Raw genomic sequence first — 26605 nt, 5'->3', positions numbered from 1 at the left:
ACCGAACATTGGAGTGGATGATGCAGTGGTCTACCTGCTGCACAGATCACTGACTCACCTGGAGAACCCCAGCAGCACTGTGAGGGTCATGTTCTTTGACTTCTCCAGTGCTTTCAACACAATCCAGCCTTCTCTGCTTAGGGTGAAGCTTGAAGGAGCAGGAGTAGACTGTCACCTGGCTGCTTGGACCATCGACTACCTCACCAACAGACCACAGTACGTGAGGCTTCAGGACTGTGTGTCTGATGTGGTAGTCAGCAGCATGGAGGTCCACAGGGGACAGTGCTCTCCCCCTTTCTCTTCACCCTGTACACATCAGACTTCCTCTACAACTCTGGGAGCTGTCACCTCCAGAAGTTCTCCGATGATACAGCCATTGTTGGGTGCGTATCTGAAGGGGACGAGCGGGAGTACAGGATGGTCATCTCTGACTTTGTGGACTGGTGTGAGCGAAACCATCTGCAGCTCAACGCCAGTAAGACGAAGGAGATGATCGTGGACTTCAGCAGGAGGAGGACATCCCAGACTGCACCGGTGAACATCCAGGGTTTGGACATTGACATGGTGGACACATACAAATACCTGGGTGTTCACCTCAACAATAAACTGGACTGGACACACAATACAGAGGTCCTGTACAAGAAGGGCCAAAGTCGTCTCCACCTGCTGAGGAGACTGAGGTCCTTGGGAGTGTGCAGGACTCTGCTCAGGACATTCTATGACTCTGTGGTAGCGTCTGCTATTTTCTATGCAGTGGTCTGCTGGGGAGCAGGGAGCACTGAAAGGGACAGAAAGAGACTAAACAGACTGGTCAGGAGGAGGTTCTGTCCTGGACTGTTCCCTGGACTCCATAGAGGAGGTGGGTGAGAGGAGGATGTTGGCAAAGCTCACATCCATCATGGACAATCCCTCTCACCCACTGCATGACACTGTGGGGTCTTTAAGCAGCTCCTTCAGCAGCAGACTGAGACATCCACCCTGCAAGAAGGAACGCTATCACAGGTGCTTCATCCCATCTGCTATAAGACTTTACAACATCAGCATCACTGGCTGATGTTAACATAAACTGGACTACATCATTACCACCCCAAACCATAAAATTTGCACAGACATTATTGCACTGCACATCTTTGCACTTTTTAAACTTATATTTTTAAGCCACTTTATATTACATTGTCCTACAGTGTGTCACTACTGAACTATTTCATACTCATTTCTCATCCCTGTACATATTGTAAATATTATTACTACTATTTTATTATTATTTTATTTCTATTACTACGCCTATTGCTACATAAGCTGCTGTAACAATGTGAATTTCCCCTGGCATGGGGAGAAATAAAGGATTTATCTTATCTTATCTCATCTCATCTCATCTCATCTCATCTCATCTCATCTTATCTTATCTCCCCCTGGTGTCCAGTTCTGGGATCAGACGGTTTGAATCTGGGAGGTTGTTCATGTAGGAGAGCTTCACATGGAGCACTGAAGAGTCTAAAGGGAAGAAAAACACCAGAAAATATTCAAATTCACTGAAGGAAAAACAACAGATGTCAAAGTAAAATCTAAACCAAGTAAATTAGTGACAACTTTAGTAAAGTAAAAATCAGAGGCTGTTCAAAATGACTAAACATTTTTCAAAAATGAACAAAATTCTGATCCAAATCAGTTAAAATCTGTTCAGATGTGTTTGAAACGAGTTAAAACGTTCATATGGCCCAATAAATTGAAGCAAGAGTTTTAGATTTATCCGACGTTCACATTTCTGTTGTTGAAATTAATTCAAAATTAATGCAGATTTGCCCATTTTTTAACTAAATAAAAACTTCCATAACTTGTGCAAAAAAACACATCCTTTGATCAAACCTGAAATATGATCAGACTAATTCCTGGGTAGGTTTTCTGAGGGTCAGGAGGAAGAATCTGGGCTACAGATGGAATCACAAAGTGAGGGAAAACCCTCCTTAAATCATTTTAGACAGTTTGCTCGATATTTGTTCAAACCTTCCTGTCTCCAAAGTAGGAAATGGTCTTTTAAGATGCACAAGTTACTTTTTAAAATCTTGAATACAATCTTTTTAAATTCCCCCCTTATGATTATCGTCTAAGAATCAGTTCTAAGGAGAACTGCGGATTTTTTGCGCGTTGTTCTTTGTTTCCAGTCGGCGTGTTTTTGTGGACGGACCAGTCTCGCCCAACAGCCGGATACCAGAATCAGGTAAAATCTGGATAAAGGTTCTATAAAAGCAGCGGTTATAAACATCTGCTGCTGTCCAGTCTGTGTGTCTCCTGTGTGTTGTCGGTGTTCCGGTATAAATGTAAACATGACAGTCGGTGTTTTCCCGTAAAGAAGCTGTTTGTGTGAAGGTTAGCCGTTAGCCTGTTAGCTCGTTAGCTGTTAGCCTGCTCAACTTCCTGGTCCAGTTAGCTGATATTCTCTGATTTACTGCTGATTTAAACCAGATGCTGGGTTTCTGTTCCGCGGAGCTTCACTTTAATCTGTTTAATTCATTTATTGACGCGATCACCGCGTCCTGATGCCTCTCCACATACTGTGTACCTTCTAATAATAATAACGATAATAATAATAATGATAATATTGGTAATAATATCAATGATGATAATAATAATAATAATAATAATAATAATAATAATAATAATAATAATAACAATAATAATGATAATAATAATAATGATGATCATATTTGTGATAATGATGTAAATAATACTAAGCTGTGTCCCTCCAGACGATGGAGTTTGCGGAGCTCATAAAGACGCCTCGGGTGGATGGTGTGGTTCTGCACCGGCCCTTCCTGCCCACCGTGGAGGGAACGCTGTGCCTGACGGGTCACCATCTGATCCTGTCGTCCCGGCAGGACAACACCGAGGAGCTGTGGCTGCTGCACTCCAACATCGACTCCATAGAGAAGAGGTCATCTCATTACTGCACACTCATTACTTCTGGTAACCCTCGTGTCGTCCTGTGGGTCAAATTGACCTGTTTTAAAGTTTGAAAATGTGGAAAAATATATATATATTCACAGTGAAACTTCTGATGTCCACATTTTCAACATTTTTGGGAAATCTTTGAACATTTTTTGGTGGAAAAAAAGAAATGTTAAAAATGTTTCTTAAGAACATTCACATAAAAATCTACCAAAATCCATTGAATTTCGCTGAATTTTGGTTGATTTTTTTGTGAATGTTCTTAAAGTAAATATTAGAACTTTCACTGATATATATGGAATCACTTTAGATATTTTTAGGATTTTTTGGAAGGTTTTTACTCATTTAAAAAAACATTACAAGAATTTTCTTGCCAAATTTGGGGGATTTTTTTAAAAAATAAAACTTTTAAGGGAAACTTTTAAGGAATTATTGGAATTTTCTTCCTGAAGGTTTTGCAAATTTTCAGAAATTTGGGGAATATTATTGCCGAATTTTTGATTTTTTTTTTCAGACAAGGAAACAATATTTTTTGGTGCCTGTAAATGAAGACAACAGGAGGGTTAAATCACTTTTATAGACTTCAGCTTTTATGTGACGTTTCTTTTCAGGTTTATTTAGTTTGAGTGTTTTACTCTGTATTATGTCGTGTTAGTTTTAGATGTTCTCTCTTTTTTATTTTATTTTTAGCTGCCGTCTTTGGTGTGCTGTTGTCTCTCTAAGTCTTTAATTCTCAATTTTAACCCTCAATCTTATTCTTAAAATTTCAAATATTAATAATAAAACAATGTTTTTTTTAACATTTTGTTAATATCATTGGATTAAATTTTTTTCTTTTTTTAAAGAATATTTCTATTCTATTTCTATTTTATTTAATTTATTTCTATTTTATTTAATTAGTTTTTTCATTTTTACATTTTAAAAATATTTTTATGACTAATGTTAACATTTTTATATCATTTTGCTCTTTTTCAGTGTGATTAATAATTTTCAGGCATTTCTTTAAAACATTTTTTAAATTAATTACTGCATTTTGATATGTTTCATTGATGTTGTTGCATTGTAGCGGATTTTATTAATATTTTGGGGTTTTTTTCCTGCTGTTTTGATCCTAATATCTGCACTTCAGCATCTACAGATTTCTCCAGTTTATTCCTGGCTTTATTCTGAAGGTTTTAAGCCTGATTTATCCAACATTTTATCCCTGAAACATGGAGAAGATGGATTATTTCCTGGCTGTTGACAGTATTTTCTGATTTATGAAGACATAAAAAGAAAAATCTTCCTGTTAAAACTGATTTATCCAGAGTTCACATTTCTGTCCTGGAAGTTAATTAAGTCAGAACATTTTAAGCAAGGTCCTGTTTGTTATCTTTGTGTTTTTTTCTTTTGATTCCATCTTTGCTTCTTCTTCCAGATTCGTCGGCTCTTTGGGAAGCATCATAGTGAAATGTAAAGACCTTAGGGTGATCCAGCTGGACATCCCAGGAATGGAGGAGTGTCTGAACATCTCCAGCTCCATAGAGGTCAGAACTGACCCCAGATCAGTATTAAAGAACATCTGTAGACCCCAGATCAGTATTAACCTTCATGTCATCCTGTGGGTCAAATTGACCCAGTTTAAAGTTTGAAAATGTGGAAAAAATATTTATTTTCACAGTGAAACTTCTGATGTCCGCATTTTCAACATTTTTGGGAAATCTTGGAACATTTTTCGGTGGTAAAAAAAGAAATGTAAAAAATGTTTCTTAACAACATTCACAAAAAAATCAACCAAAATCCAGCGAATTTCACTGGATTTTGGTTGATTTTTATGTGAATGTTCTTAAAGAAAATATCAGAAGTTTTACTGATATATATGGAATCACTTTAGATATTTTTAGGATTTTTTTTGGTAGATTTTTACTTTTTTTAAAAAAATATTTACAACAATTTTCTTGCCAAATTTGGGGGATTTTTAAAAAAATAGATTTTAAATAAAACTTTTAATGGAAACTTTTAAGGAATTATTAGAATTTTCTTCCTGAAGGTTTTGCAAAATTTCTGAAATTTAGGGAATTTTTTTTTTGCAGAATTTTTGGATTTTTTTCAGACAAGGAAACAGTATTTTTGGGTGCCCATAAATGAAGACAACAGGAGGGTTAATGAACACCTGTAGGGTTAAAACAGACTCCAGGTCAGTCTGATAGTGATTCCAGCTCCCTTCTGTTTCTCCAGGCTCTGTCCACGCTGGACTCAGTCTCCCTGATGTACCCGTTCTTCTACCGGCCGATGTTCGAGGTCATCGAGGACGGATGGAACTCGTTTCTTCCTCAAGACGCCTTCAAGGATCTGGAGTCGATGGTACGGACCTGATCGGCAGGAACTCAGTTTTATTGGTGGTTCTGTGAGCAGAGAGTTCTTCATTTACCAGCTCCTGGCTGTGGTTCATTTTAATCTAAAGTCTGTGGAACCAGAACATCATGAAGAAGGAGAGAGAACCGGAACGTTAAAGACTAGAGTCAACATGTCCAACATTTTAAATAGAGGCTCTGGAATCAGAGCTGTCTCCTGTAACTATTAAACTAGTTTTATTGGTTTCATCCTCGTCTCCTCACTGCCTGCAGTTCATCCTAAAACTCTCTGGATGTTTTGGTCTCAGTTGGGTCCGTCTGGGCTTCAACATGACACTGAGGAGTGCAGAATTTTTAGCTTTTAGCAGAATCTTCAAAGTACAAACAGTTTATTTTTGCTGGTTTTTAAATAAGCGATCTTGATTAAATGTCACGGTTTTGATCCTAGTAGAATCACAGATGAGCAGTTCAAGGACTGTTGGAAGCTGAAACCTGCTGATTGCTTCTGTTGAATGGTGTGATGTGGCTGAGGTATTACCGCTAGCAGGTCTTTAGATCCTCTGAGTCTTTCTGTCTTCTCTCCATCCTCAGACAGATGAGTGGAGGCTGAGTGAGGTCAACACGGACTTCAGCGTCTGTCTGTCCTATCCTCCTCTGGTCGCCGTCCCTAAAGACGTGGACGACGACACGCTGAGGAAAGTCTCCACCTTCCGTCACGGCGGCCGGTTCCCAGTGCTGAGCTACTACCACAAGAAGAACGGGATGGTAAGATAAGATAAGATAAGATAAGTCCTTTATTTCTCCCCACACCAGGGGAAATTTACATTGTCACAGCAGCCCATGCAACAGTAGACGTAGTGATATGAACAAAACAACAACAGAACAGTAGTAACAATATTTACAATAAGAAGAATAAGAAGCTGGATCCGTCAGGTTCTGCTGCTCCTCAGGGATGGTTCCTCACATTAAATCGCTCCTCCTCCAGGTGATGATGCGAGCAGGACAGCCGCTGACGGGAACTAACGGACGGCGGTGCAAAGAGGATGAGAAGCTGATCAACGCCACTCTGCGTCCGGGGAAACGAGGATACATCATCGACACTCGGACCGTCAACGTGGCTCAGCAGGCCAAAGCCCGAGGAGGAGGCTTCGAGTTGGAGGCCAACTACCCTCAGTGGAGGAGGATCCACAAGGCTCTAGAGAGGTCAGACCGTTATTATCTGTTCTAGAGGATGGACAGTAAACTCTCAACCCTGAAGCAGCTTTAAAGACTCAACATGACTCCATTTATCAGCCAGAAACTGCAGGAACAGAAAGAATCAGCAGGTTTCTCATTTAAATATTCTCCAAATATTTTACAGCAGATCCTGGAGAACCAGAACCTTCCTGCTTCTGGTTCTGGTTCTCCAGGACCGACTCAGCTGAGACCAGAACATCCAGAGACTTTCAGGTTGAACTGCAGGCAGTGTTTCCTCAGAGAGCCTGAGAGGAAAAGTCATAAAATAAATGCAGCAGAAACAGAGAACAGAGGAGCAGGTAGTTGGAGATCCACCCAACATGGTGGAACATCTTCTAGTAGTTGGAGATCCATCCAGCATGGTGGAACGTCTTCTAGTAGTTGGAGATCCATTCAGCATGGTGGAACATCTTCTAGTAGTTGGAGATCCACCCAACATGGTGGAACATCTTCTAGTAGTTGGAGATCCATCCAGCATGGTGGAACATCTTCTAGTAGTTGGAGATCCATTCAGCATGGTGGAACATCTTCTAGTAGTTGGAGATCCACCCAACATGGTGGAACGTCTTCTAGTAGTTGGAGATCCATCCAGCATGGTGGAACATCTTCTAGTAGTTGGAGATCGACCCAACATGGTGGAACGTCTTCTAGTAGTTGGAGATCCATTCAGCATGGTGGAACATCTTCTAGTAGTTGGAGATCCATCCAGCATGGTGGAACATCTTCTAGTAGTGAAATTTGCTGGATTTTGGTTGATTTTGGTTGAAGTTTTACTGATATATATGTAATCACTTTAGATATTTTTAGGATTTTTTGGAAGATTTGTACTCATTTTTGAAAATATTTACAAGAATTTTCTTGCCAAATTTGTTTGCTTTTTTTAAATAAAACTTTTAAGAGAAACTTTTAAGGAATTATTGAAATTTTCTTCCTAAAGGAATTTTTTTGCTGATTTTTGGGATTTTTTTTCAGACAAGGAAACAATATTTTTTAGTGCCCGTAAATGAAGACAACAGGAGGGTTAAATAGATAATTTTTTTTAATCACGTCCCGCCACCAGTTTATAAGTCATATATATTCCATTGGTTTATATTTATATTATATCAGTTTGTGTTCATACTGAGACATTTGTCTTCCTGTCCTCCAGGTCCAACGTCCTCCAGGACAGCCTGATCAAGCTGGTGGAGGCCTGTAACGACCAGAACCACAGCATGGATCGCTGGCTCAGCAAACTGGAGGCTTCCAGCTGGCAGAGCAACGTCAAGGAGATCCTTACCACCGCCTGTCTGGCTGCTCAGTGCATCGACAGGTAGGACGCACCTGGACACACACCTGGACACACACGCACCTGGACACGCACCTGGACACACACCTGGACACACACGCACCTGGACACACACCTGGACACACACCAGGACACACACACGCACCTGGACACACACCTGGACACACACCAGGACACACACACGCACCTGGACACACACCTGGACACACACCTGGACACACACGCACCTGGACACACACCTGGACACACACGCACCTGGACACACACCTGGACACACACCTGGACACACACCAGGACACACACACGCACCTGGACACACACCTGGACACACACCAGGACACACACACACCTGGACACACACCTGGACACACACACATACCTGGACACGCACCTGGACACACACACACCTGGACACACACCTGGACACACACACACACCTGGACACACACCTGGACACACACCAGGACACACACACACCTGGACACACACCTGGACACACACACACACACCTGGACACGCACCTGGACACACACACACCTGGACACACACACACACCTGGACACACACCTGGACATGCACCTGGACACACACACACCTGGACACGCACCTGGACACACACACACACCTGGACACGCACCTGGACACACACACACACCTGGACACGCACCTGGACACACACCTGGACATGCACCTGGACACACACCTGGACACACACCTCTACACACACCTGGACACACACACACACCTGGACACGCACCTGGACACGCACCTGGACACACACCTGGACACACACACACACCTGGACACACACCTGGACACACACCAGGACACACACCTGGACACACACCTGGACACACACACACACCTGGACACGCACCTGGACACACACCTGGACTCACACACACCTGGACATGCACCTGGACACACACACACCTGGACACACACACACACCTGGACATGCACACACCTGGACACACACCTGGACACACACACACCTGGACACACACACACCTGGACACACACCTGGACACACACCTGGACACACACACACACACCTGGACACACACCTGGACACACACACACACCTGGACAGACACCTCTACACACACATGGACACACACACACCTGGACACGCACCTGGACACACACCTGGACACACACCTGGACACACAACACACCTGGACACACACCTGGACACACACCAGGACACACACACACCTGGACACACACCTGGACACACACCAGGACACACACACACCTGGACACACACCTGGACACACACACACACCAGGACACACACCAGGACACACACACACCTGGAAACGCACTTGGACACGCACCTGGACACACACCTGGACACACACACACACCTGAAACCGCACCTGGATACACACGTGGCCACACACACACCTGGACACGCACCTGAACACGCACCTGGATACACACATGGCCACACACGCACCTGGACACACACTTGGACACGCACCTGAACACGCACCTGGATACACACACACCTGGACACGCACACACCTGGACACACACACTTGGACACGCACCTCTACACGCACACACCTGGACACACACACACACACACCTGGACACACACCTGTCCTGCAGTATGTGAGGTTCTGTGTTCCGTCAGGGAGGGAGCGTCGGTTCTTGTCCACGGCACCGAGGGGACCGACTCCACCCTGCAGGTCACCTCTCTGGCCCAGATCATCCTGGACCCGACCTGCAGGACCATCAGAGGCTTCCAGGGCCTGGTGGAGAGGGAGTGGCTGCAGGTGAGTTTACCTGGAGGAGCATCAGGTTCTGGGCGTGGTTCTGTCTCTGCTCAGTTTAACCCACCGGGTTCATTTTCTCTGAAGTCCAGCAGCTCTGTGGAACCAGAGCTATTCTTGTAGGATCCGTTGGTTTTGATGAAACATCATGAATTTAAGCTCAGATTCAGTTCATGTTTCCTGAACATGTGGTGATTCTTCATGTCTCTGCAGGTTCTGGCTCATATTTCAGATAGTTTGGGAGTTTTTAATGGTCTGAATCAGCACCAACTGTATTTAATGAAAAAAATCTGATCAGAACCAAATGAGCAGAAAAATGTTAAATATTACATAAACTCTAAATAACTCCAGATGTCACCAGAATGCCTAAAAAATGACTAAAAACTTCTATTTTCATGTCAGAACGTTTTCCAAAATGAGCAGAATGTCCCCCAAACAACCTGAGAACATCAACAGTCGTCTAAAATCACAAAAACTCCTCAGATTACAGAGATTCTAAGAAAAGACCTAAAATGTCTCCAGAACCTGTCAGCAGGATGTCCAACATCTGGGTTCTTCACCGTCCTGCTGATCTCATCACTTCTCCTGTCCTCTCCTGTCCTCTCCTGTCCTCCACTCCCGTCCTCTCCTGTCCACTGATGTCTGTCCTCCACTCCTGTCCTCTCCTGTCCACTGATGTCTGTCCTCCACTCCTGTCCTCTCCTGTCCACTGATGTCCACTGCTGTCCTCTCCTGTCCTCCTCTCCTGTCCTCTCCTGTCCTCCACTCCTGTCCTCTCCTGTCCTCCTCTCCTGTCCTCCTCTCCTGTCCTCCTCTCCTGTCTTCCACCCTGTCCACTCCTGTCCTCTCCTGTCCTCACCTGTCCTCCTCTCCTGTCCACTCCTGTCCTCCTCTCCTGTCCACTCCTGTCCTCTCCTGTCCTCCACTCCTGTCCTCTCCTGTCCACTGATGTCTGTCCTCCACTCCTGTCCTCTCCTGTCCTCCACTCCTGTCCTCTCCTGTCCTCCACTCCTGTCCTCCACTCCTGTCCTCTCCTGTCCTCTCCTGTCCTCACCTGTCCTCCTCTCCTGTCCACTCCTGTCCTCCTCTCCTGTCCACTCCTGTCCTCTCCTGTCCTCCACTCCTGTCCTCTCCTGTCCACTGATGTCTGTCCTCCACTCCTGTCCTCTCCTGTCCTCCACTCCCGTCCTCTCCTGTCCACTGATGTCTGTCCTCCACTCCTGTTCTCTCCTGTCCACTGATATCTGTCCTCCACTCCTGTCCTCTCCTGTCCTCCACTCCTGTCCTCTCCTGTCCTCCACTCCTGTCCTCCACTCCTGTCCTCTCCTGTCCTCCTCTCCTGTCCTCTCCTGTCCACTCCTGTCCTCTCCTGTCCTCTCCTGTCCTCCACCCTGTCCTCTCCTGTCCTCTCCTGTCCTCTCCTGTCCTCCACCCTGTCCTCTCCTGTCCTCCTCTCCTGTCCTCCACTCCTGTCCTCTCCTGTCCTCTCCTGTCCTCTCCTGTCCTCCTCTCCTGTCCTCCTCTCCTGTCCACTCCTTCCCTCCTCTCCTGTCCTCACCTGTCCTCCTCTCCTGTCCACTCCTGTCCTCTCCTGTCCTCCTCTCCTGTCCACTCCTGTCCTCCACTCCTGTCCTCCACTCCTGTCCTCTCCTGTCCTCCTCTCCTGTCCTCCTCTCCTGTCCTCTCCTGTCCTCCACTCCTGTCCTCTCCTGTCCTCCTCTCCTGTCCACTCCTGTCCACTCCTGTCCTCCTCTCCTGTCCTCTCCTGTCCTCTCCTGTCCTCTCCCCTGTCCACTCCTGTCCTCCTCTCCTGTCCTCTCCTATCCTCCTCTCCTGTCCTCCACTCCTGTCCTCTCCTGTCCTCTCCTGTCCTCCTCTTCTGTCCTCTTCTTCTGTCCTCCTCTCCTGTCCACTCCTGTCCTCACCTGTCCTCCTCTCCTGTCCACTCCTGTCCTCTCCTGTCCTCCTCTCCTGTCCTCCACTCCTGTCCTCTCCTGTCCTCCTCTCCTGTCCTCCTCTCCTGTCCTCCTCTCCCGTCCTCCACTCCTGTCCTCTCCTGTCCTCCTCTCCTGTCCTCCTCTTCTGTCCTCCACTCCTGTCCTCTCCTGTCCTCAGGCGGGCCATCCCTTCCAGCAGAGATGTTCTCAGTCTGCGTTCTCCAACACCAAACCTCGTGTGGAGGCTCCGGTGTTCCTGCTGTTCCTGGACTGCGTCTGGCAGATCCTCCGCCAGTTTCCGTGTTCCTTCGAGTTCTGCGAGAGCTTCCTGGTTCTGCTGTTTGAACACGCCTACGCCTCCCAGTTCGGAACCTTTCTGGGGAACAGTGCAGCCGACAGGTGACTTATTTCCCTTCAGATGGTTCTTCTACTGATGTCTGGGTTCACTTCCTCCACTGCTTTTACTATTTGACTTTTAAATTCATTTATTGCAGAACTCAGAGTTTGTGTTGTTAGTTTTATTCAGTTTTAACTTTTCATCAGTCCGGCTGGTTTAACCCTCCTGCTGTCTTCATTTATGGGCACCAAAAAATATCGTTTCCTTGTCTGAAAAAAATTCCAAAATTCAGCAAAAAAATTCCCCAAATTTTTGAAAATTTGCAAAACCTTCAGGAAGAAAATTCCAATAATTCCTTAAAAGTTTCCCTTAAAAGTTGTATTTTTAAAAATACCCCAAATTTGGCAAGAAAATTCTTGTACATATTTTCAAAAAATTTGTAAAAATCTTCCAAAAAAATCCTAAAAATATCTAAAGTGATTCCATATATATCAGTAAAACTTCTAATATTTTCTTTAAGAACATTCACATAAAAATCAACCAAAATCCAGTGAAATTCGCTGGATTTTGGTTGATTTTTTTGTGAATGTTCTTCAGAAACATTTTTAACATTTCTTTTTTCCACCAAAAAATGTTCCCAAAAATGTTGGAAATGTGGACATCAGAAGTTTCACTGTGAAAATATTTTTTTTTCCACATTTTCCAACTTTAAAACGGGTCAATTTGACCTGCAGGACGACAGGAGGGTGAACATGAAGAACCTGTTTTCCTGGTGGAGCTCTCAGCCTCCTCCTGGTTCCTCCTCCTGGTTCCTCCTGGTTCCTCCTGGTTCCTCCTGGTTCTCCTGCTGGATGACTAAATACTGATTATTTTGTGTCTGCCAGGTCCAAACTGTCCCTCCCTGAGAAGACAGTGTCCCTGTGGTCGTGGGTGAATCGTCCTCAGGAGTTGGAGCGTCTCTCTAACCCTCTGTACGAAGCCAACAGTCTGGTCATCTGGCCCTCGGTGGCTCCTCAGAGTCTGCTGCTGTGGGAAGGTAAGGACCAGAAGCACCAGCAGGAGGCAGCAGAGGACTGGTAGTCTGTAGGAACACTGATCCTGGGTCAGCTGTAGTCTAAAATTAGTCTAAATTTGACTAAAATGAGTATAAACTGGTCTAAAATGAGTACAAGGTGAGACAGGTAGGAACCAGATCCAGGTGGTTTAATGGAGGAGAGTCACATAAACACTTTAATTAAATCAGTTTATTTCCAGGTTTTATCCGCTCTGAATGAGAATGTTCATCTAAATGTGTGGTAAAGTTTAATGCCGGTTTAGTTTTACATGAATCTGACAGTCAGAGATGAACTGACTCCTGTTGCAGCTCGTTTTATTTCCCTATACACCGTCTGAGATGTGAATTCCTGCAGATGTGAATCTCTGTGAACCAGCAGAACAACAAGCCTCTGTGGTTTGGACTCCTGCTGTGGTTCACGTTTGGAATGAAGGCAAGTTCAAACCTGAAACCTCAGAGGAGGTTTTTGCTTCATCTTAGCTGTTTAAAGTTCATGTGACTGTAGAGTCCTGCTGACTTTAAACTCTCCTCCTCTGTAGATTCAAACAGCTTCAGTTCAAAAACCTGATGTCTCCTTCAATCATGTTTAATTATCTTTAATGGGACTGAAAGGAAACAGACATTTATCTCACTAAAGATCTACAACGTATTAAAGCATCACTAATGCAGAAGAAGATGATGGATCTCATCATGAACCGATACGAGGACAATCTCAGGTCCTTTCAGTTGGATGGTTAGTGGAAAATAACTTAGAATCTGTCCAAAATTACTCATGACCTGTTTAAAATGACTTAAAACTGGACTAAAATGAGTCTAAACTGGTCTAAAGTGAGTCTAAACAGGTCGAAAATGACTTAAAACTCTCATTAACTGTTGTAGATCATGCAGTTAAATCAATAAATATTCATTTCATGTAAAAATCAGGTTTCTTTGATGACAGGTAAAGCTCAGGTTTGTGATTCTGCAAAATAAACATCAGGAGTTAAACCAGAATTAAAATCCTCCGTTTCCTCGTTAACCTGCCTGCAGGGTGAATCTGCCGGAGAACGTCAGGGACGTTCTCTGGCTGCCAGCTGGTCTTATTATGGGATGTACAGAAGGTTTCCTCTCTGACACCTGAACCCTGAACACTGAGCAGCATTTTACTACCAGCCCTCCGTTAGCGTCTGATGCTAATATTAGCACTGAGCAGCAGTCTTACGCAACATGTTTATTAATGCAGGCAGAGAACGTCAGAAATACTGGATTAAACTGTAATTATTTAATAAGACATCTCCTCAGTGAGACCACAAAGCTCCAGTCTGAGTCTGCAAGATGTTCTGGAGTCAGTTCTGAAGGTAAATTTACAGTTTTTACTGATTTATGGACCTGAACATCTGCATTAATTAGAGAATATTTTCATTTTTGATGCTATTAGATGAAACAAAACGACCACTAAGAGACACAAAACGACTGCAAAAAGTCACAAAAGGACCGCAAAGAGACACAAAACGACCGCAAAGAGACACAAAACGACCGCAAAGAGACACAAAACGACCACTAAGAGACACAAAACAACCACAAAGAGTCACAAAACGACCACAAAGAGACTCAAAACAACCACAAAGAGACACCAAACAACCACTAAGAGACACAAAACAACCACAAAGAGTCACAAAACGACCACAAAGAGACTCAAAACCACCACTAAGAGACACAAAACGACCGCAAAGAGACACAAAACAACTACAAAGAGACACAAAACGACCGCAAAGAGACACAAAACAACTACAAAGAGACACAAAATGACCACAAAGAGACACTAAGCGCTGGTGTCTGTCTACATCAGGTTTCAGCCAATCACAGAGGGACCTGCAGAATGTCAAGCAGCTGGTTTCCATGTTTTAATGTCAGGAACCAAAGGAGGAAGTTAACTGGAACAAGTTTAGACTGTTTTTCCAGTTTAGTTTTGTGTGTGAGCTGAGAGGCTGCCCAGCAGACCGTTGGTTCTAGCAGGTTCAGACGGAGGTCAGCAGGTTCAGACCTTCTTTACTGCGTCAGTCTATATGAAGACCACATGACATCTGAGAACCAGCTGGACCTGCTGCTGACGCTGCGCTGACATCACACATGACACTCTCTGATTGGACAGCATGAAGCCTCATGAATACAAACCAGTAGCAGCTGACAGGCTGGAGGAGTCCAGAACATCTGAGCAGGAAAATAAAGAGTTCTGGACAGTATTTAGAGCAAAACCAGACCCACAACAGTCTTTAAATATATAATAAAAAAGACCAAAGTTCCTCCAAACCTCCTCAGAACATCTGGTTCTTCATCTACATTAACGTTATCAATGATCAGAGTTCTACCTTCATGCTGGGAATATTTCCAGAGTTCCAGGTCCTTGAAGTCCATAGAGGAGTATGTTCCCTGGAGAAAGTTCTAGAGTAGACCTACCGAGGTAGGTCTACTCTAGAACTTTCTCCTCTCTAGAGTAGACCTACCGACAACTGGACAGTTGTAGGTAGGTCTACTCCAGAACTTTCTCCAGTTGTTGGTAGGTCTACTCTAGAACTTTCTCCAGTTGTTGGTAGGTCTACTCTAGAACTTTCTCCTCTCTAGAGTAGACCCACCGACAACTGGACAGTTGTAGGTAGGTCTACTCCAGAACTTTCTCCACTTGGTAGGTCTACTCTAGAACTTTCTCCAGGGGACGTTCTCCTTTCCTGCTTCCAGTCTTCAGTCTCACTTAGAACATTCCAGGTCTTCAAGTCCATAGAGGAGGGTCCAGATTTATCACTTTTTAATGGACTTTTTCCATCATTTCTGAGCCTCAGAACTTCATCAGTCCAGCAGATAGAACCATGACATTTAGGAGGAGAAACACATCTGAGTTCTGGGAAAAAAACAGACTCCAGATCAGTTTACATCCATCCAAGTGTCTCAGTCTAGAGATAATCCAGATTTGACCAATTCTGGACAATTTTCAAGGCATTTTGGACAAAATTTCAGGTCCTTTTGAACATTTTTTACATAATTTGGAGTCATTTTGGAAGGTTTTTGTCATTTCTTGGACACATTTTAAATAATTTTGGGACAATTTAGTGTAATTTTGGACATCTTTTGTCATTTTGAACATGTTTTGAGCCATTTTTGACAAATACTGAAAATTTTGGGACAATTTGTGTGTAATTTTACCCAAGTTTCATGTAATCTGACCAATTTTTGACAAAAAAAAATTAAGTGCTGATAAAAACTGACCAATGATTGTTTCTGGAACTCCTGGAGGTTCAGGATGTTCTCAGAAGCTTTTCACCAGCAGGTTCTATCTGCTGACGTGATGAAGGAGGAGCTGGTTGTAGCTTAAAGCAGATTAAATCCAGATTTACTGAAGGATTCCTGTTCTGTCACTGGTTCTTCAGCTTACGTTGCAGAAATACCTGCTGGTTCAGAAGAAGATGAAGAACCGTAGAAACAATAAACATTGCTCTTTGTGTCCCACCCCCCACCTCTCTATCTCTACCTCTACCTCTTGCCCTCTATCTCTACACCTCTATCTCTACCTCTCTACCTCTTCTGTCCCTCTCAACCCACCCGGCCAGCAGCAGATGGTTCCCCCCACATTAGATCCAGGTTCTGCTCGAGGTTTTTTTTCCCTGTTAAAAGGGTGTTTTCCTGCCACTGTCTCCTTAGGGCTGCTCTGGGGTTCAGGCATATGGGTTCTGTAAAGCATCTCGAGACAATTTGACTGTAATTGGTGCTATATAAATAAAATTGAATTGAATTGAATTGAAAAATTGAATTGAATTTAGGTTCTCAGTTCCTCAACAAGAGTAGTCCATAGAAACCACAGACTCTAAGAGCTTTACAGCCTCAGCTGTTGTTTGTCTGGACTGCCCAGGAACCAGCTGGCAGCAGATCAGATGTTTGACCTTCTCACCTGATCCACAGTTTCTTCTGCTTCTGTCTTAATTATCAGTGTTAGTTTGTTAAATCTTTCTCAATATATTAACTTAAATGTTCTTTTTTGCACTGAAACACCTGAATAATTCACCTGGTGGTTCCAGTGAAGCTGAACTGATTCTGCTGATGGTGCTAAGCTAATGCTAACACTGAGAGGTTAGCTTTGCCTCTTAGCCTGCGGCTAACGCTAGCTGTAGCAACGTAACATGTTCCTACAATCAGATCAGCTTTAATTGAGAGAAAAACAACCAGAACAGGAAGCACAAACATCAACACTAGCCAGGACATTAGCTGCTAATGCTATGCTAACGGCTAGCAGCTAAGCCAACACAAAGCACAAACATCAACACTGACCAGGACATTAGCTGCTAATGCTATGCTAACGGCTAACAGCTAAGCTAACAGGAAGCACAAACATCAACACTAACCAGAACATTAGCGGCTAATGCTATGCTAACGGCTAGCAGCTAAGCTAACAAGCAGCCACAGATTAGCCTGAACCAGTCTGGAAACAATAACTAACGAATATTTAAGATCTGGATCTTAGTAGAAAATCAAAACAGCAGGAGATAAACTGTTGTTGATTTCAATCAATCAATCAATCAATCAATCGATAAACAGAGAACTGACTCTGATGTCATCACTCCTGTCTCTATTGTACATATTCAGCTACATTAATTATTCATGTGATTAATCAGTTATCTAACAGTGACTGTATGTCTGTACGTATCCAGGTACAGTAATCCTGAATAATCGTTATTAATAGTCATTATTGATAATTATTACTGATAATTATTATTGATAATGTCGTTATAAATGAAAGAATCCTTCATGTTCATTCAGTCTTTGTGTAAATGTGGAGGATCATTGAGGACGTGGCCTCATTTTCACTGAACCAACAGAATAAACAGGAGAATAATTAACAGGAAAACAAACACAGATTCAAACGGTGACGTTGGAGGAGATTCCTCAGCAGATCTGGATTCAGTCTGTGGTTCATTGGTGCCTCATTGTTTTTATTCTATCACAGAACATTCTGTCCTTCTAGTAGTGTTTAAATGAAGCATCAATAAATGTCTGAATGAGTCACTGAAGTCACACTTCACCTGTTTAAAAAAAGGTCACCTGTTTAGTCACCTGTTTAAAAACCTCACCTGGTTAAATCTTCACCTGTTTAAAAACAGATTTATCTCTGGGTGTTAACTGACAAACAGGCTGGTTGAGTCACGGAATAAAGTGGAATTCTAACCCCTTTACTGCTCATTCCTTTTAGATAATCCCAGGAAAAATGATTCCGATAAAGATGAGAGGAAGGAAATATTTTCAACATGTCCAGGGTTCGATCCTGATCACCAGTCAGCCATCATTTACAGTTACTAAGGACACAAAGCAACACAAACAGACACAAAGCAACACAAACAGACACAAAGCAACACAAACAGACACAAAGCAACAAAAACAGACACAAAGCAACACAAACAGACACAAAGCAGCACAAACAGACACAAAGCAACACAGACACAAAGCAACACAAACAGACACAAAGCAACACAAACAGACACAAAGCAACACAGACACACAAAACAACACAAACAGACACAAAGCAACACAAACAGACACAAAGCAACACAAACAGACACAAAGCAACACAAACAGACACAAAGCAACACAAACAGACAAAAAGCAACACAAACAGACACAAAGCAACACAAACAGACACAAAGCAACACAAACAGACACAAAGCAACACAGACACACAAAACAACACAAACAGACACAAAGCAACACAAACAGACACAAAGCAACACAAAGCAACACAAACAGACACAAACAGACACAAAGCAACACAGACACACAAAGCAACACAAACAGACACAAAGCAGCACAAACAGACACAAAGCAACACAAACAGACACAAAGCAACACAAACAGACACAAAGCAACACAAACAGACACAAAGCAACACAAACAGACACAAAGCAGCACAAACAGACACAAAGCAGCACAAACAGACACAAAGCAACACAAACAGACACAAAGCAACACAAACAGACACAAAGCAACACAGACACAGCAACACAAACAGACACAAAGCAACACAAACAGACACAAAGCAACACAAACAGACACAAAGCAACAATAACAGACACAAAGCAACACAAACAGACACAAAGCAACACAAACAGACACAAAGCAACACAGACACACAAAACAACACAAACAGACACAAAGCAACACAAACAGACACAAAGCAACACAAACAGACACAAAGCAACACAAACAGACACAAAGCAACACAGACACACAAAACAACACAAACAGACACAAAGCAACACAAACAGACACAAAGCAACACAAACAGACACAAAGCAACACAAACAGACACAAAGCAACACAAACAGACACAAAGCAACACAAACAGACACAAAGCAGCACAAACAGACACAAAGCAACACAAACAGACACAAAGCAACACAAACAGACACAAAGCAACACAGACACAGCAACACAAACAGACACAAAGCAACACAAACAGACACAAAGCAACACAAACAGACACAAAGCAACAATAACAGACACAAAGCAACACAAACAGACACAAAGCAACACAAACAGACACAAAGCAACACAGACACACAAAACAACACAAACAGACACAAAGCAACACAAACAGACACAAAGCAACACAAACAGACACAAAGCAACACAAACAGACACAAAGCAACACAAACAGACACAAAGCAACACAAACAGACACAAAGCAACACAAACAGACACAAAGCAACACAGACACACAAAACAACACAAAGCAACACAAACAGACACAAAGCAACACAGACACACAAAGCAACACAAACAGACACAAAGCAGCACAAACAGACACAAAGCAACACAAACAGACACAAAGCAGCACAAACAGACACAAAGCAACACAGACACAAAGCAACACAAACAGACACAAAGCAACACAAACAGACACAAAGCAACACAGACACACAAAACAACACAAACAGACACAAAGCAACACAAACAGACACAAAGCAACACAAACAGACACAAAGCAACACAAACAGACAAAAAGCAACACAAACAGACACAAAGCAACACAAACAGACACAAAGCAACACAAACAGACACAAAGCAACACAGACACACAAAACAACACAAACAGACACAAAGCAACACAAACAGACACAAAGCAACACAAAGCAACACAAACAGACACAAACAGACACAAAGCAACACAGACACACAAAGCAACACAAACAGACACAAAGCAGCACAAACAGACACAAAGCAACACAAACAGACACAAAGCAGCACAAACAGACACAAAGCAGCACAAACAGACACAAAGCAACACAAACAGACACAAAGCAACACAAACAGACACAAAGCAACACAGACACAGCAACACAAACAGACACAAAGCAACACAAACAGACACAAAGCAACACAAACAGACACAAAGCAACAATAACAGACACAAAGCAACACAAACAGACACAAAGCAACACAAACAGACACAAAGCAACACAGACACACAAAACAACACAAACAGACACAAAGCAACACAAACAGACACAAAGCAACACAAACAGACACAAAGCAACACAAACAGACACAAAGCAACACAGACACACAAAACAACACAAACAGACACAAAGCAACACAAACAGACACAAAGCAACACAAACAGACACAAAGCAACACAAACAGACACAAAGCAACACAAACAGACACAAAGCAACACAAACAGACACAAAGCAACACAAACAGACACAAAGCAGCACAAACAGACACAAAGCAGCACAAACAGACACAAAGCAACACAAACAGACACAAAGCAACACAAACAGACACAAAGCAACACAAACAGACACAAAGCAACACAAACAGACACAAAGCAACACAAACAGACACAAAGCAACACAAACAGACACAAAGCAACACAAACAGACACAAAGCAACACAAACAGACAAAAAGCAACACAAACAGACACAAAGCAACACAAACAGACACAAAGCAACACAAACAGACACAAAGCAACACAGACACACAAAACAACACAAACAGACACAAAGCAACACAAACAGACACAAAGCAACACAAAGCAACACAAACAGACACAAACAGACACAAAGCAACACAGACACACAAAGCAACACAAACAGACACAAAGCAGCACAAACAGACACAAAGCAACACAAACAGACACAAAGCAACACAAACAGACACAAAGCAACACAAACAGACACAAAGCAACACAAACAGACACAAAGCAGCACAAACAGACACAAAGCAGCACAAACAGACACAAAGCAACACAAACAGACACAAAGCAACACAAACAGACACAAAGCAACACAGACACAGCAACACAAACAGACACAAAGCAACACAAACAGACACAAAGCAACACAAACAGACACAAAGCAACAATAACAGACACAAAGCAACACAAACAGACACAAAGCAACACAAACAGACACAAAGCAACACAGACACACAAAACAACACAAACAGACACAAAGCAACACAAACAGACACAAAGCAACACAAACAGACACAAAGCAACACAAACAGACACAAAGCAACACAGACACACAAAACAACACAAACAGACACAAAGCAACACAAACAGACACAAAGCAACACAAACAGACACAAAGCAACACAAACAGACACAAAGCAACACAAACAGACACAAAGCAACACAAACAGACACAAAGCAACACAAACAGACACAAAGCAACACAGACACAGCAACACAAACAGACACAAAGCAACACAAACAGACACAAAGCAACACAAACAGACACAAAGCAACAATAACAGACACAAAGCAACACAAACAGACACAAAGCAACACAAACAGACACAAAACAACACAGACACACAAAACAACACAAACAGACACAAAGCAACACAAACAGACACAAAGCAACACAAACAGACACAAAGCAACACAAACAGACACAAAGCAACACAAACAGACACAAAGCAACACAAACAGACACAAAGCAACACAGACACACAAAACAACACAAAGCAACACAAACAGACACAAAGCAACACAGACACACAAAGCAACACAAACAGACACAAAGCAGCACAAACAGACACAAAGCAGCACAAACAGACACAAAGCAACACAAACAGACACAAAGCAACACAAACAGACACAAAGCAACACAAACAGACACAAAGCAACACAGACACACAAAACAACACAAACAGACACAAAGCAACACAAACAGACAAAGCAACACAAACAGACACAAAGCAACACAAACAGACACAAAGCAACACAAACAGACACAAAGCAACACAGACACAGCAACACAAACAGACACAAAGCAACACAAACAGACACAAAGCAACACAAACAGACACAAAGCAACACAGACACACAAAACAACACAAACAGACACAAAGCAGCACAAACAGACACAAAGCAGCACAAACAGACACAAAGCAACACAAACAGACACAAAGCAGCACAGACACAAAGCAACACAAACTCACAAAACAACACAAACAGACACAAAACAACACAAACAGACACAAAGCAACACAAACAGACACAAAGCAACACAAACAGACACAAAGCAACACAAACAGACACAAAATGATCACAGAAAGTTCAACATTTTCTGTGTCCCAGATCTCAGGTTGTAGAACAAAGAAAACGAGACAAAACTCACCATGGAAAAGTTTGTGTGTTGCCTTCATCAACTAAAGACAAGTTAACCGTGTCTAATATGTTTGTTTGCTCGGTGAGAGTTAACAGTCTTGATGGTTGTCATTCTTCAGTCTAAAGATGTTTTTAGGTTGTAATCCTCCACATTTCCTCTTCCTGTATCAGTAACGTGTTAATAACGTGTTACTTTAACGGTTTATGTGTTCTCTGATCTTCATATTTCCACGTCCAGCAGTAACTGAACATTTCATTCCATCAGTTTCCTCACAGAGTTCTGCTGTTCTGCTGTTCCAGGAGTGTTCCTCCGCTGGAACCGTTCCTCCAAATGTCTGGATGAGGCCTACGAGGAGATGGTCCACATCATTGAGTACAACAAGGAGCTCCAGAACAAAGTGAACAGTCTGAGGAGGCAGCTGGCTGAGTTGGAGACTGAAGATCCTCTGCTGCAGGAGTCCTAGCACACAGGTTCCACTGGTTCTGCTCATTAGAACATCTAAACATCAAGTCTGTCTCATCATCAAGTCGCCTGCTTTACAGAAAATCAGCTGTTAAACATGTTTACTGGAGGAACCAATCAGCTGTTTGGTTCTAAAACGAGGGTCAGAGTTTCCTCAAAGATCTTCAGTTTGCTGAAACCAGAAAATATTCACTGAAGGAGCTGAAATCACACAATTTACACCAAATTTATTAAAAATAACTCAAAGTGACCAATCAGTACTCAGAATAGTTGGATATTAAATCAATAATCAATCAATCAGTGCAGAGCTGACAGTCTGAGGAACATCTGAAGCTCATCAATTACCTGCAGCTCCAAACTCAGCAGGAATCAGGATCATTTCTGGACACGTTGAGCTTCAGACGTTCCATCCGTGGGCGAGTTGATGTTCTGCTGGACGTATGGAAACGCTGTTGCCATGACAACACCCAGGCGGCTGTAAGGCAGCATGTGTGTGGCTGAGGTGACATAATGAGTAGGAAGGTCAGAGACTATATATACACGTACATACATGATGCTCAGCACACGCAGGTCTGAACACGTGAGCAGAACATCTATCAGATCAATGTTTAACATTCCAGGTCTATTAACAGAACCTCTTAGAACTGTAACGTCAGTATTTATTGATTAATTAAATTATTCTAAAGAGGGAGATGCAGTGCAGTTGCTGTTTCCATGACAACAACATCCTGATCATCACGTTAAAGTTAGAACATATAAAACTGGCCTTTGTGTCTGAGTTTCAACATGAGAACTGAAGCACTTTGTGTGAACAAAACCTAAAAGAGACAAAAAAATAGACACAAAAGTTACAAAGCAGCAAAAAAATGGACAAATGACAAAAATTAGACAAAAAAATGACAAAAGTGAGAAACAAAACAACACAAAAACAGACAACACAAGCCATACAAAACCAAGACACAAGACAAAAAAATGAGACGAGTGACAAAAATCAGACAAAAAAAGACAAAAAACAACAAAAACAAGACAAAATATTACAAAACTTTCTGATCCCAACAACTTGTCATGTTCTAGAAATGATTTTAAATTTCTAGTTGTACTAATTTACAATCTGCAGTTAATGTCTTCTCTGGAATTTTTACACTTTGAGGGCCAGATTGGACCCTCTGGAGGACCGCTTTTAGCCCGCGGGCCTCATGTTGGACACCCCTGATCTAAACGTTCTGTTTATTCCAGCAGAACTTTGAGTCGCTGTGCTGGAACCAGAAACAGGGCGGTCCGTCGGTTACTGTCGGCTTCATGAGCAGTGATTTTCTCATCATGTGGTCGGTGATTTAGAACCTCTGGCTGCTCCGTCGTCACCGTGGAGACGGTAGAACTCGACTGTTTGAACCTTCAGCAGCTCCACGGAACAGACACACTATCAGTCAGGTGGAGGTTTCAGCTGCAGCTTTATTCTCTCCAACTGTCTGTTACTGAAACGTTTCCAGATCTAAGTCTGAATAAAAACAAGAAAATGTGAAGTTTAAGAGTGATAGCGAGGTGCAGTCAGAGCATTCTGCAGCTCTGTGGAGGTACGATCACAACGTTCTGTCCTAGAAAACCTAAAATATGATTTTAACCTCCATCAGTGTCTCTGCTCCCAGAGCTCCTGCAGCACTTTGACTCTTCCTCAAGTCCTGATTTGTCCAAAATACAAAAACTGATCTAAAATTTCAATATAAGAACTCTCCACGAGGTCTCAGAATGGCACAAATAGCTAAATGTGTTCATTATGACTCACAATTTGTCCAAAATGACCCACAGTTTGTCCCTGATTGGAATCTGACAGAAATGAGTCAAACGTCCAGACGAGGATGAAACGTGTTGAACAGACTTGAAATGTGTCCAGAGTCAGTTAAAACTCAGCAGGACTTTGTGTTGATGTTTAAGGAAACATTTCCTGATGGAACCTCACTGCTCCTCTGAGGTGATTCTAGCTCAGACTAAACTTGTGTTTCAGTTTGTCTGCCAGTAAAGTGAAATTCTTTGTCTTTGGTTATTTCAGCTTCATTTCAGTCATTAAATCTGCTGTTAGATCCTCTAATTAAGACACTAAAGCTTCTCTCCTGCATTAACAACAATTTTATATTTCCTGTGAACAGTGAATGTCTTTATTTGTAATTAAACACGTTTATTATGCTTGAATTATGAGAAAATGTTAAGTGATTGTTGCTATGGCAGCCGTTGTACCAGTCAGCTTTGTGCGATGCCTCACTGTCCAATCAGAGCGCAGAATGAACACCTCTGATCAGCTTGTGAAATATGTCACCTTTAAAATGTTCTCAGGACATTAAAATGACAGCACAAACATGAACTGGTAAATGAGTTTTATTTTCTCAATAATTAAAACTGAAAGCAGAACTTAATGAGTGTTTGTTGTTGATGGAACACATAATTAATACTTTTATTGATAATCCAGATCAGATGCGTCCAGTTAAACTCTGAATTATCGTGTTGCTTCTTTTAATCTCTCTAAACTTTTACAGAAACTTCATGTTTGTTGTTCTCCTGGTTTTAATGAAAAGAATCTGTTTGTTCCTGCTGAGGACCAAACAGCGGAAAGTAGCCGAGTCACTGCTGTTTGCATTTCAGTTGAGAAATATTTGGTCAGTAACAGCTCTGGAACCGCCCCCACTGACAGGAAACCCTGGAGACCTTCAGCTTTAATTCAACAAAAAATCATTTAAAATATTTTACAATCTGATGTAAACAGACAAATGATCTATCTAGATGTTAAACTGGTGAGATAAGAAGCTACATGATCTAGTTGTAGTGATAGGAGAATCCTATAGTTGTGGCTAATGCTAACTTTAGTCACTTTAGCTGCCAACACTGACCATCCTCCTACAGTTGTGGCTGACATTAGCATTAGCCACAACTATAGGTGGACTATAGTAGTGGCTAATGCTAACGGTAGCCATATGAGCTGCTAACACTAAGGATCATCCGATAGTTGTAGCTGACATTAGCATTACCCACAACTATAGGGGGATTCTATGGTTGAGGGTAATGCTAATGTTAGCCACATTAGCTGCCAAGACAAAGGAACTGCCTATAGTGTGGCTAATTGTAATGGCAGCCACATAAGCTGCTAACACTAAGGATGCACCTATAGTTATAGTTAATGCTAATGTTAGCCACAACTACAGGAGGATCCTATAGTTGTGGCTAACAGTAGCCACATCAGCTGCTAACATTATGGATCATCCTCTTATAGTTGTGGCTAATTAGTATTAGCCACAACTAGAAGAGGATCCTCTAGTTGTGGCTAATGCTAACAGTAGCCTGCTGGACTTCATGTTCTGGTTCTCCTGGATCCATCATGTTCTGGTTAAAGCTGTGTCATTAGATCAGTTTCCTGCATAGATACACTATATTGCCAAAAGTATTGGCTCACCCATCCAAATAATCAGAATCAGGTGTTCCAATCACTTCCATGTCCACAGGTGTATAAAATCCAGCACCTAGGCTGCAGACTGCTTTTACAAACATTTGTGAAAGAATGGCTCGCTCTCAGGAGCTCCGTGAATTCCAGCGTGGAACTGTGATA

The 26605-nt window shown here is 42.5% G+C and overlaps 1 protein-coding gene across 2 annotated transcripts; it reads left to right on the top strand.

Moving 5' to 3' along the window:
* The first annotated feature begins 2067 nt into the window (after window positions 1-2067).
* On the top strand, window positions 2068-25369 carry mtmr9 (myotubularin related protein 9). Of its 2 annotated transcripts, XM_055016142.1 has the most exons (12): window positions 2068-2218; window positions 2748-2932; window positions 4364-4472; window positions 5164-5289; window positions 5871-6044; window positions 6265-6482; window positions 7663-7824; window positions 9443-9584; window positions 11697-11917; window positions 12740-12891; window positions 22851-23021; window positions 24253-25369. In XM_055016142.1, the coding sequence occupies exons 2-11, from the start codon at window positions 2751-2753 to the stop codon at window positions 23012-23014; spliced, it is 1650 nt and encodes a 549-aa protein (XP_054872117.1). In that variant the 5' UTR covers window positions 2068-2218; window positions 2748-2750; the 3' UTR covers window positions 23015-23021; window positions 24253-25369. The 2 variants fall into 2 exon arrangements, with proteins under 2 accessions (XP_054872117.1, XP_054872116.1); XM_055016141.1 differs by having other exon boundaries at window positions 22851-25369.
* The last annotated feature ends 1236 nt before the right edge of the window (window positions 25370-26605 follow it).

Source organism: Amphiprion ocellaris, chromosome 12 (assembly GCF_022539595.1).
Source record: "Amphiprion ocellaris isolate individual 3 ecotype Okinawa chromosome 12, ASM2253959v1, whole genome shotgun sequence".
Taxonomy (NCBI): Eukaryota; Metazoa; Chordata; class Actinopteri; family Pomacentridae; genus Amphiprion; species Amphiprion ocellaris.
The sequence above is the reverse complement of the archived record's forward strand: the minus strand, read 5'-3'. Positions and strand labels throughout refer to the sequence as shown.

Excerpts from the sequence above, each read along its gene's own strand:
- mtmr9 (XM_055016142.1), top strand. The coding sequence starts at position 2,751 with ATGGAGTTTGCGGAGCTCATAAAGACGCCTCGGGTGGATGGTGTGGTT. Across the intron at positions 4,473-5,163 it reads ACATCTCCAGCTCCATAGAG|GCTCTGTCCACGCTGGACTC; the intron begins GTCAGAACTGAC and ends CTGTTTCTCCAG. Across the intron at positions 12,892-22,850 it reads GAGTCTGCTGCTGTGGGAAG|GAGTGTTCCTCCGCTGGAAC; the intron begins GTAAGGACCAGA and ends CTGCTGTTCCAG.